This window comes from Pelodiscus sinensis, chromosome 15 (genome assembly GCF_052426305.1).
Source record: "Pelodiscus sinensis isolate ZL-2025 chromosome 15, ASM5242630v1, whole genome shotgun sequence".
NCBI lineage: Eukaryota > Metazoa > Chordata > Testudines > Trionychidae > Pelodiscus > Pelodiscus sinensis.
In genome coordinates this window covers 5821198-5832931 of record NC_143066.1, presented here as the reverse complement: position 1 = coordinate 5832931, position 11734 = coordinate 5821198, and the positions used below count along the sequence as shown (strand labels likewise).

The window sequence follows — 11734 nt, the reverse complement described above, 5'->3', positions numbered from 1 at the left end:
GCAATAGGCGCAGAGGGGAAGCCAGGCCCCAGCCACACCCCTTGGCCTCGGAGCTGCAGCTGCACCCGGGCCCGCGGCCCATTCTGGTGTCTGGTACCAATGCTGCAGACAGAGCTCTGGGGCTGCTGCCCAGTCCTGGCCCCCCCCCCCCCCACTCCCCATGGCACGGTTTGGCCTACCCTGCTCAGAGTTAGCAGGAGCCAGACCCAGCGTGCCCTGGCACCCACAGAGCCCCAGCGGGTGCGGCCTTTTGAAGCTGGGCGCCCTAGCTGAAAGCAGGGGGATGAATGGCATGAGCAGGAACTGGCTCCAACGCCCACCCAGGACAGCCAGCAGGTCCCCGAGCCGGGTGCTAAGGCAGCTGCCTTTCACCATTGGGAAGCGCTGCCTCCCCCCCAACCTCCTCCCTGGGGCTGCTCAGCTTGAAGGGTCAGCACGTAGGCTATTGCTGAGGGGGGCCCCCCAGAGCCAGGCTAGGCCTGGCACGTGGGGCTCTGGCAGGGGGCAGGGGTGCTGCCAGGACTCAGCCTGCCAGGGAGCCCAATGGCCTAGATCAGCTCATGGGCTGCAGTAACTGACAATAACTCACACTGCTGGGCGCTCCTGAGACACACTGACCACAAGCCTGGCTCCTGACTTCCTGAGGGCTGTGCCTCATTAGCCTGGGCTAGTTGCCCCCTTCTTATCCCCCTGCCAGGTACCCCATGGAATTGCATTTTGAGCAGCGCCACTTTTCGGTCAATCCTTTAATGAGCTGATTTACATATTTAAAAGAATAGCCACGTAGCCACACCCACCGCGGCAGCTGGCCAGGGCATGGGTGACAGCCTTGGTAACCTGCCCCTCCCCCCTGCCAGCCTGGCACAAGCTGGTCTGAAAAATCTGGGGGCAGTGGGGCATCCGTTCTGTCCCTTTTCGACCTTGGCCCCAATTGCCCCGTCTTTGCTGCCACCTCTTCTCTGACAACAGCCCTAGACCTACAAACCATGGGGCGGGATGTGCCGCTGCCCACCCCAGAGCTGGGCGCATGTTGTGACTGGGCTGCAGCAGGGTTGGTTTGGCTGCCACACAAATCAGGCCATGTGAGATGCTGGGTCCTTGGTAGCCCTGGGCATGTGAGGTGCTGGCATCCCTCTGCCTCACCCAGGGTGCTGGCATCAGCAACCACCACCCCCGAGGCTCAGGGTCAGGCCTCCACACTGGGAGGGGCTCATGCCAGGGCAGCTCTGGTTTCAGTACCAATTGAGAGCCAGGCCAGGCTGGGGGCCCCCACGGGTTCCAAGCCCAGGACCTAACACTGGGCACAGATCCCCGTTGGCACACACAGCCCTGGGCACTGTGGAGAGGCCTGTGGGGCCCAACCGGCTACCTTGTTGAATCCTCTGCGCTCCCCACACCCAGTGGTTCGAACCCGCATCTGGCTGGGTCTCCCCACACACATCTCTACCGGGCATGGGGGTGTGCAAACCTGCGAGGGGGGCAAGTCACCTGAGCTGTTCACGAGTCACCAGCGCCAGCGAGATCAAGGCCCTGAGACTAGCCAGGCTGCACCCTGCAGTTCCCTCAGGCCGCTCTGAGCAGCTGTGTTCCCTTGGAGAGAGGGGCACTGGGGACCCAAAGGTGGGGGATGGGGTGATGCCTGGTCCCCTTTCTGCCAAAATCTGGGCCTGTGTGCCCCATATGGTGCCTCCCCAGCTCTCTAAAGCCTTTCCTCTGTCCTCCATGAGGGTGGCTCTCCGGTTGGACCCACTGCGTGGGGCTGCCAGGTGGAATGCAGGCGGCTTGTTTGCACTCAGCCGTAACTGTCAATGTCACGCACGAGCGCCCGGGGCTGCATGGCGCGGGCAGCGGGCGGGAACAGAGCCCTGCTGGCGGGTTCTGCCCAGCGCTGGGGTGGGAGGGGAGGACCTGCACTGAGCCTGGGCACACAATAGCCCATTAACCCCTGGCTGCTGAGCTGGGGGACACGGCAGAAGACGGGCACTTGGTCCTGCCAGGAGGGGGTTGGGATCTGGTGAACCCTCAAGGTCCCTTCCAGCTTTAGAATTCAGTGATTCTGGTCCAGGGCTGGCAAGGGGCTGCCTGTCTTGGCTGAGAGGTAGCAGCTGGGCTGTATGTGTGGGGAGCCCTGGGCTGGGCTAGCAGGGGGCTGTAGGCGAGGGGCACTGGCAGAGCAGTGGGCCACCTAGGGCTGGACTAGCAGGCGGCTGTGAGGGTGGGGAAGCTCCATTCAGGACAGGAGAATGCAACTCTCTGGACTGAACCCGAACCTCTTCAGAGACAGGGCCCAGGGATTCAGCACCTGATACAGCCTCAGAGAGCAAGCTGTGGGCTAATGGGATACATCAGGGCCCCTCCATCACTCAGGAGTCTCAGCCCTGGGGCATTTCACGGCTCAGGTGCAGGAGCTACCCTAGCTGGGGGCGGGTGCAGGGAGAAGCGCCCAGTATGCCACTGTCCTTTTCATGCGGGAGGTCACAGTAACATGGGGTGCACTGGACTCTGGGTATTGGGGGGCACTAATGGGTCAGGGTGGGGTATTAGTGTAAGTCCCCCACCCTGCCCTCTGCTAGGCAGAGACCATGGGAGGGTTGCAGCTGAGAAGGGAAAGTGCCCCAGCAGCTGAAGGCAAGCTGCTCCCCCAAACCCACAGACTGGCAGCACACTGCCCTGCTAGAGCGCCCCCCATCTCCTTTCCCTTCCCTGTGCACCCCCCTTCTTCTGTGTGTGCCTCCCCATTTGCTGTGTGTGGGGGGGGCCCTCCATACGCCCCTCAGTGCATGCACAGCCCCCCTCAGTATGTGTGCCTTCCCCTCCCCCCGAGGTGTGTGCTTCCTCCCCATCCACCCCTCCACTCAGTGTGTGCATCTGCCTTCCTGCTTCTATTCTTTCCTCCCCGCTGTGTGTGCACCCCCTGGTCTATGCCCGTCCCCCACTTTGTACGCGAGCAGCCGCCTCCCCCCTCAGTGCGAGCAGCCGCCTCCCCCCTCAGTGCATGCTCCCCCCCCCCCGCGGTGCGTGTCTGGACTCGCCCGGCAGCGCGCGCCGGGTCTCAGCAGAGCGGCGCGTGGCAGGGCGCGCGGGAGCGGGCGGCGCGCGCTGTGCCAGGGCGGGAAGCCGGGCGAGGGGCGCTCGGTGCGAGGCGGGAAATGGGACGTCCCCTCAGCACGTGGCTCGCGAGGGGTCATTGGCCCAGCCCGCGCGGGGGGAGGGGCGGCTCCAAAGGGGGCCCGCGAAAAGCCCCCCCCCCCACGCACACACACACACACACGGTCCCGAGCAAATGGCCGAACGTTTTGTGACTTTTTTTTCCATTAAAAAGTGTTTTCCCCAGACACGCGCCGCCTTTCACTGTGGCAGGGGTGGCTTGCCTGGACCCGCCCCGAGCTCAGCCCCCTCCCCCCACACACACGGGTCTGGAGCACACACACTCTACTAGGGGCAAGCGGGGCGGGGCGGGTCTTTCTCAGGCCCAGGGGTTGATTTTTTTGCTTCTCACTTGTGCAGCCCCTGACCGATTTGCCCAGGGCTCTGTGGCCACAACCCAAGCAAACCCCCCCCCCCCCACTAAGGGTTCCCAGCAGATAGAGCAGGGGAGGCAGGAACTGTCCCACAATGAGGAACAGAACGGATGTCCAAAGGGCGGCGTTTTGGGCACAGAGTGTGCTCTGCCGCTGGCTCTCCCTCCCGCCTGTGCCTCTCCCCTTCCCCTCCCTCCGGCTGCCCTGGGGAGACAACATTCTGCCTTTCTCCCTGCTCTGCACCCTTGGCTGGTGCTGCTGGGCAGCCGTAAACGGCTGCCCGGCTCCGCCCCAGAGGTGGCTGCAGCTCCGTGGTGGGCAAACTGGTTTCTGCAGCAATTGCGGGTAAAGCGCTTTGGGGGATCTCAGGCCTAGAGAGGAACCTGAAGCAAAATCCTGGCTCGGAAAAGGCCCTTCGCTCTGGTCAGGGAGCAGCTGTTTCCTTCCTCTTGCTCCGCCATCCCAGCGTGCAGAGAAAGGAGCAGGAGCAATGGCCCGGGGAGGGGGCAGCCCACAGGGAGTCCCTCGGAGCCCCAGGAGGGCTAATTGCACGTTACCAGGCTGGTCATGTCAAGGACCAGCTGCTTGGGTTGCACCCATGTCAGCTCTCTGACCATATACTAGGGCTGCTGCTGCTGCCTGGCCCTGCGGGGTGTGGGAGTTAGTTACCCCAGCCTGGGAAGTGCTGGGAGCCCGGGGCTGGGGAAGGAGCATGCTCAGAGTGTGTCCGTAGCATGGCCGCAGTGCCCTGAGGACAGTGTGCTCACCCCAGCCCCACTGGGGACCCTGCCAGGCCCAGGGCAGAGCCCCTGAACTCAGCATGGGCTCCCCACACAGTCCCTCTTGGAGGGAGGGCTGGCCAGGAGATCCCCTGCCCTGTGGCCTTCCAGCTTCCAGGGGACATACAGTCTTGTCTGCCCAGGCTTGGCTGGGAGCCGGACTGCGCACTGCATGTTCCACTCTGGGTCCAGACCACCTTGATGCTCTAGGGAGCCCGAGAACTGCTACAGCCTCTCCCCAGGCGTCCAGAGCTGAGGCCTGGGTCCAGCTGCTCCCCACATGTTCTGATCCGGGTCCTGGGACCAGCCACTCCCCACGTGTTCTGATCCGGGGCCTGTGTTAATAGTTGGGCCATGGGCTGCCCTAGCACAAAACCACCCCGGATAGCTCTGGGAGTAGCTGGGATTTAATGAGGAGCTGATACAAGGCTGGATTGCCCCAGACATTGGCTTTCAGGGTCATCGTCCCTTTGAGTTCCCTGGGATTAATGAGCCAGGCAGCTGGCTTTTGGGTGTGATTTGGACAGGAGAGCGCCGCCCCCTGCCCGGGGAGAACAGGCCCCCCAAAAGCAGGGCTGGTTTTGATGAAAATAAACTGGTGAGTTAACAGGGAGCAAAATATGGGAAGAGAAAGAAGGAAGCAAAACCAAACTGGGCTTGTTTCCACCAGAGAAAAACATGTAGGAGAGGTGGGCAAGCACCTCTCAAGCACCGCCCCTGAGAGCGGGCAGAGGCGCAGGCCTAATGAGCACGGGGCTAACGAGCACCCTGCCAGCACCTTCTGCAGAGGAGTTGCTTGGAGAACAAGGCTCAGTAGCCCGTGTGCCTAACTAGCAGGGAGGGCCCAATGCAAGGGCCAGCTAGGCCCGCTGTCATGTGCCCGTCCAGCCAGCACAGGGGCCAAACCAGAGCTGCAGTAATGAGCGGCAGCTCTCTGGGCTTAGCAGACACCTGCTGACTTTGGGCCATGTCTGGCTTGTCCCCTCCTGGCTCTAGGCTGGGGGGCAGAGAAAGGCCCTGGGGCGCCCAGAGGCCCAGTTCCCCTCTCCCTACCCTTCCAGCCCCAGCAGGGCAGGTGAGAGTTGTAGGGAAAGTGCCGGGGCTGTCCATGCCCACTGGACCCTGACAGGTGGCCAGTCTGGCTCATCTCTGCCACCCCAGGGGAGGGGCAGGAGTGGCCCTGCCTGGCTGTTGTTAGGTGGCTTGTTTGGAGGCCTCCCTCCACCCCCACCTCCTCCTTCCCCTCTGGCTGGGGGCTTGGAGAGCAGGGGCCTTGCTCCCAGTGTCTCTTCCCTTCCAGCCCAGCCTTGGGGCAACTGGGGGGAGAAGCCCATGCACCAGCTGCATTGTGGCACCCAAGCCCCAGCTGGGCTCAGCCGCAGCAAAGGCGGCTGAGCCTGTGGGAGGGAGAATGGGGTCCCTGCCTATGCTGGGCCGGGGAGGCTGCAGGGAAACCAGATCCCTCCGGCTGCCTCTCCCTGCCCATTGTCCCTGGGCCAGGGGCTGAGACGCTTAGCACTGGGCAGGCTGGGGCTTGCCGCGCCCGCCCGGCTCCGCATTCCAGCCGCCTGGCAATTGCTCAGTGGGCGGCTCGTCACCTGGGCTCCGTGCCCCACACACGGGTCCCAGCAGCAGGGACAGGGCCGGGGGAGACGGCCTGAGGGGAAAGCTGGAGGCCCATTCCCCTGCCCATGGCTGAATCTTGCCTCATTCTCTGTCCTGGGGCTAGTTCAGGGCCCGCGGGGTCCCTGGGGAAGCTGGCTCCGAGGCCCCGGCCGGGGATGGGGGTTGTGGCAGGGTAGGAGAGGCAGTAGGATGCCACGGGCCAAGTGAGGACCCCCAGCTCTGGGTTGCTGAGGGAGCGATGCTGCTCGACAGGGATGCGGTGGAGCTGTGGCCCCCAGCCCTATCCCCCCACGTCCTCTCTGCTGTTTTCCCCTCCCACCTGCAGGGAAAGGGCCTTGTACAGAGCCCCCCCCCCCCCCCCAGCCAGTGCCGCCCACCTCGGCCCAGCCGCAGGGCCCACATGCGCCTTGCGGGGAGAAGGGCTCCCTTGGTGGGAGGGCGCTCAGACACATCAGCCAGCATACCTGGCAGAGCAAAGGGCTACAGGGCAGAAGGGCGACATGATCTCCACTTGTCCTCCAGCTGTCCATGAGGTGCCCCTCGCTGGCGTGAGACACCGGTGCCTGGTGCTCATCAGCATGGATGGTGGGTGAACCGTGGGCTTGGGGAGGCTAATTCCTGGCCTGTCCCTCCTGTCCCCTTCTCTGCTGAAGCCCAGAGCTCCTGCCTCTCCCCCCCCAACACTGGGCCACCTGAGTGTCTCCAGCCCCAGAGTGTCAAGCAGCATATTCGCCCGAGCACGGGGTGGTGTGCCCCCCCCAGCTCCAGAGCACTGGGTGGGCAGCATGAGCCACTGGCCACCCCACTAACCCCAGCCCCGGCCAAGGGGGAAGCACCACAGCAGGAAGCAGCCTGGGGGTGGAGCGTGGTGGGGGCCACGCAGGACTGTTTGGGGAAGCAGTCTCTCTTGGGGTTCCCCTCCCACAGCCCGTGTGCACGAGATGCGACCCCATGCTGTTTGACACAGGCTGCAGGGTGGCAGCCATGCCAGTTGGAAATCCATAAGGGACGTTGCACCTGGAGCATGGAGGGGCACGTGCCCAGCCGTGGCAGAGAAGAGGTGGGGGCTCTGCGGTGATGGGCAGCAGGAGCCACGGGGAGCCCCAGGGCAGCAGCAAATATTTAAACTTGGAAGGCCGGAGCAGAGAAGAGCAGCTAGGCCGGTCAGTCCCGAGACAGGCCAGCACCATTCCGAAGGGCCGGGTGACGGCCACCGTCCTTGGGTGTGGCTGGCACCGAGCAGTTGCAGGCACAGGGAACTCCAACAACTGAATTCACACAAAGGCCCGTGGGGGGCACTGGTGTAAGGTCCCTGCTTGCAAAATGGCAACGTGAAGCCACACCCGGAAGCACAGACACAGGCTTGGCACAGCCTGACTCCAGCCTCCTGCCCTGCAGAAGTGCAGGCCTTTTAGAGCCAAACCCCATGGGGCAGGGGCCTGCTTGAGCTCCAGGTGCTGCCAATGTCGCTACCTTGCCACCAGCGCTAGCAACTTGTGCATTTCCCCAGTGAGAAAACTTGTCAAAGGGACTGGTGACAAACCTGGCGCCTTTCCCAGCCAATTTCAGCAAGTCAGAGACAGTCGCCCACGTGTTCAGTCACAAAATCATTAAGCTGCTCAACAGTGTGAATCGAACGCATGCCGGGCTCTTCTTACTGCTGCCTGGTGCACGCCCAGTCCCCACCGTCACCTCAACTGAGCATGAGCAGGGAACGGATTCCAGTAACGCGGTTGTTGAGCTGCTTGTGACTGTACTTGCCTGGTGGGGGTGTATCTGACTCCTTTGGAGTGCGCAAATAGCTACCTCTAGCGACATTTCAAGGTTTGTCTGTGACTCCCTGGTATGTGGAGCTGGCAACAGGTGCACTGGGACCATGCCGGGTGCTGCCACTGGCCAGCTACACCCCCACAGTGCCAGTCAGTGCAACCTTCACCACTACCACCCCTTGCCTGTTTGTGACCTTCAGTGCCAGCTTCCCCCACGCCAGTGGCTCACTGCACCATCTCCACACCACCCTCCACCCTCTGTTGCCTCGCCTCCCAAGGTCCTCCATTCTGCCCTTCCCGCCAGACCCAATGTACTTTGTGCCCACACAGAGCCCCAGCATTAGTGCGGCTTCAGTCAGGCCTAAAAGACTGGGGGGGAGGGGGGGCGCAGCGGCAAAGCATGGCTGGGCAATGGCCTGGTGCCAAGGGTATGTTATCTGGGCGCACATGGAGAAAGCTGCTGCCAGATCCCTCCTAAACCTCAGCCAAGGGCCAGCATGTCTAGTGGGAAGTTGCTGTGGTGGCCAGTGTCCATTTCAGAGCCACTCAGTCCCCAGCTGGCACAGGCCACCCCCAGCCCTGCAAGAGCCCCATACCCCCACCACGATGCCAGTGTTCAAAGGGATGGGTATAACCTGGGCAGGAGGGTAGTGGTGGCACCAGCAGGGCTTCCGGCAGCCTTGGGTGCAGCCGCCGTGACGTCTCCGCAGGCGGGAGAAGAGCGAGGTGGGCACAGGGCGGGCAGCGGCTCGGCGGCAGGTGGGCGCTGACACGACGGGCACCAGAAGCAGTTTCCTGAGGTCAGTGGGGGATGCTCTGGCTGCTCCTTTCTTCTCATGAAGCACCACCCGGGCCAGGCCCACAAGCTAGTCCAGCAGTGTTAAGTGTGGGGCCTGGGCCAACATGGCGGGCGGGGGCAGCCACCTCGTGCCAGCTGGAACAAGCCCGCTGCCTGGGCGGCAGGGACAGCTCCCTACCACCACGGGGCAAGCTGGCCTGAGGGGAGAGCGAGGGCCATGACTGATGGCCCACGCCCCACAGATGTAGGTCCTGCACACCCAGGCATATAGGGACAGCGGCTTGATGAGACAGGTGCTGTGTTCAGAGAGCGACAGTGGCAGGATGATGACCCCTTGGCATCCCTCAGCCTACTGCCACCCCCAGGCCACCCCGCAAGCTCCTAGCCCCCAGTGAGCACTGCCAGGGTGCGAATGCCGTGGGGCACGAAGCCGGTCCTCTGCCGACGGGGCAGTGGCTACCTGGGATGCAGCAGGGCTGGGAAGGGCTCAGAGCAGAGTGGGCTCGCTTTGCCAAGATGCCACAAACCCAAAGCTCGGGGCAGGCAATCACGCCAGGCAGAGGCTATGGCTCCACGGATTTATTACTATAAACAGGAACAAAGGGAGGAGCTGGCGGCACCGCGCCTGGCTCAGAAACCGGGGGGCTGCCTGACGGCGCTACACAGGAGCAGAAAACAGAGGGCGCAGCGGCCAACTGAAGCCGCTGGCAGCGCCCAGCAGCCATGCGCACAACCTTGCCTGCGGGGCGGCCTCGGGGGTAGCGCGCCCAGCCGAGACAGAAGACGCCCCACAGGGTCTGGCCAGCCCCATGGTGGGGGAATTCCCCACAGCACAGAAAGCAGGCACAAGGCACACGGCAAGGTCACTGCACTGAGCGACACGGATCAAGGCGGGCACAGGGGGCACCATGGTTACAGGCTATGTACACTAGGGGAACATGGGCCCTGCTTCAGGGCTTGAGTGCAGAGCATGGGTCTCCCGCATCCCCCACGCCGCCAGCCCAGACTGGAACCCTGCCCAAGGACCGGACCATGGCATCTCCCTCTGCCACATCAGGGCCTGCTCTGGGGAGGGGCCATCCCAGGAACACGAAGGGAGACTGGCCCAAAAACAGAGTTGCCCAAAGGCAGCAGAGCTGCATGGGGAACCAGGGCTGGTCTCTGGCCTGAGTTGGCTGCTACTCACAGGAGCCGAGGATTACAGGGAGGTTGCTGCTAGAGGCCTCTCATGCCAGAAATCCCACTCTGGGGGCAGGAGCCGTCCCAGCCACCCTGGGCGTTGCAGCATATGGAGTGGCTGGGCTCAAGAGACGCCAGGCCCCAATGCCACAGAGCCAAGCATTGAACTCAGCGCCTGCCCCCGCGAGCGGGAGAGAAGGGGGCCCCACAGCCTGGCGGTCAAACACCCCCCCCCCCCCCCCCCGGCAGGGCGCTTGTGCCTCAGGAGCTGCCGCCTGCAGGCGCTGACCGAGCAGGGTCCGCAGGGTGGCCGGCGGGCGTTGGCCAGGGCAGGGCAGGATGGGTGCTGGGTCCAACCTGGCACAGAAGCAGGGCACAGTAACAGCTGGCGGCTGAGCCAGGAGCCTTGTGGAGGGACAGGGAGGAAAGCGATATGCCCTGAGGCCCCTGCTGGAGATTTGGGGTCCACTGTCCTGTGGCCCCAGAGGGCCCCCCCACCCGAGAACAGCCAGGGCCCGGTCCCTCTGAAGGGCAGGGTGTGAACGCAGCCTCCCTGCTCTGCCCACACAAGGCTGCAGGGGAGCAAGCGCTGGCTGCAAACAATCAGGGGCCACAAACAGGCCAGGCTGCAATGCCACATGGGGCGGGGAGACAGGGGCTGACGGCGAGGGGCTACGAGGCCCACGTGAGCCTGGACCCCCGCAGGAGAAAGCTGAGCAGAGCCTGGCTGGCCGGGGCGTATTCACATGGGAGCACCTGGCTGGGAGCAGGCGTGTGTATAAAATATACAGGGGAGTGTCCTTCATTTGCACCCCCACCAGCTCCTCTGGGGCTGAGGGGTTAGAACAGGAAGCATCAAAACATCGTTAAAAACCAACCTGTGCCGGTTGGTGGGAGCGGCCAGTCCCTAGAGGGAAGTGGGCGGCAGGGCCCCTGGCCCCACCTTCCTCGTGCCCCGTGGACCGACGTGCAGAACACACGCAGGCCGGGGTCAGAGTGCCCGGTGGGGGCTCCGCGGAGAGAGGAGAGCTTGTGCATGCGGCGTGGACCGCAGCGGAGGCCCCCGCAGGCCTGGGTGGAGGGAGAGGCTGGGCGTGTCCGCCGGGCAGAGCCGGGGCTGCTCGAAGAGGAGAGGCTGAGTGGGGCTGTTGGCGCCATGGCTTGGAAGGGTCTCGGAGTCGGACGACCCTGAGGGGGGGGAAGAGAGACGCGTCACAGCCCTGGCTGGCCCTGCTGCCCGATGGCCTGGCTGGCTCCCAGGAGAGAGGGGATAGGACCCATGAGGGTTTCCTGCTCCTGCTTCTTGGCTTTGCTGATGAGCACACAAGCCCAGCCCTCTGCCCCAGCTCAGCAGCACGTGGCCCCAGAAGGCAGTGGGGCCCCCCAGCCCGTGGGAAAGCCCTGCACAGCATGAGCAGAAGCCAAGCTCTGATCTAGGGGGAGGAGGGGGATCCACTTGGGCCTGGCCACTCCTGCTACCAGGCTGAGCAGCCCACATGCTGACAAGCCACTCCCTGCGGGAGCATGTGGCAAGGGGCATGGGGCTCAGCGGGGTAGGGACGGGGACTCCTCTGATCCTGCTCCAGCCGCGGTGGCTGGAGGTGCCGGAGTCGCAGGGAGCCGGGGGCTGGCTCCACCTCGCTCTCTGGGGGAAGAGGTACACGGGTCCTCGCCTCGGAGCCTGGCAGGGGCTGGGGAAAGGAGACTTGGGCAGGACACAAAGGAGGCACAAGCTGAGCAGTCCGGAGAGAGAAGCCCTGAACATCAGGCCCCTTAGTGTATGGGGTCTGCCAGGCCCTGCTCTGGGGCCCGCTACCGCCACCCTGTGGCGAGGGGCAGCCACTGCACCCCCTGCCACCCCCCCCTCCCCAGCAGGGATGGAAGAAGGGGCCAACCTGACTGACACATGCAGCTAGTCCATGCCCCTCGCCCCCCATGCAGGCCTCCTGCTGCCCCATACAGTGCCCTGCGCGCACCAGGAGACACGTACCAGCTTACTCCTCTATCCCGATAGAGCAGGAGTCGGGGCCCAGCGCTGCCCAGGGCGGCAGGAGGGAGGCA

The 11734-nt window shown here is 64.1% G+C and overlaps 1 protein-coding gene across 4 annotated transcripts in view; it reads right to left on the bottom strand.

Moving 5' to 3' along the window:
* Positions 1 to 9058: 9058 nt before the first annotated feature.
* MGRN1 (mahogunin ring finger 1) overlaps positions 9059 to 11734 on the bottom strand; it is a 70460-nt gene continuing 67784 nt past the window's right edge. For 2 of the 4 annotated variants that reach the window (XM_075899123.2, XM_075899122.2), the window contains exons 16-17: positions 11664 to 11708; positions 10721 to 10861 (exon numbers count right to left, since the gene is read on the bottom strand). In XM_075899123.2, the coding sequence (XP_075755238.1) occupies positions 11668 to 11708 (41 nt within the window). In that variant the 3' untranslated portion in view covers positions 10721 to 10861; positions 11664 to 11667. Of the gene's footprint in view, positions 10862 to 11663; positions 11709 to 11734 lie in introns of all 4 variants that reach the window. The other 2 variants (XM_075899121.2, XM_075899120.2) reach the window with 1 other exon arrangement.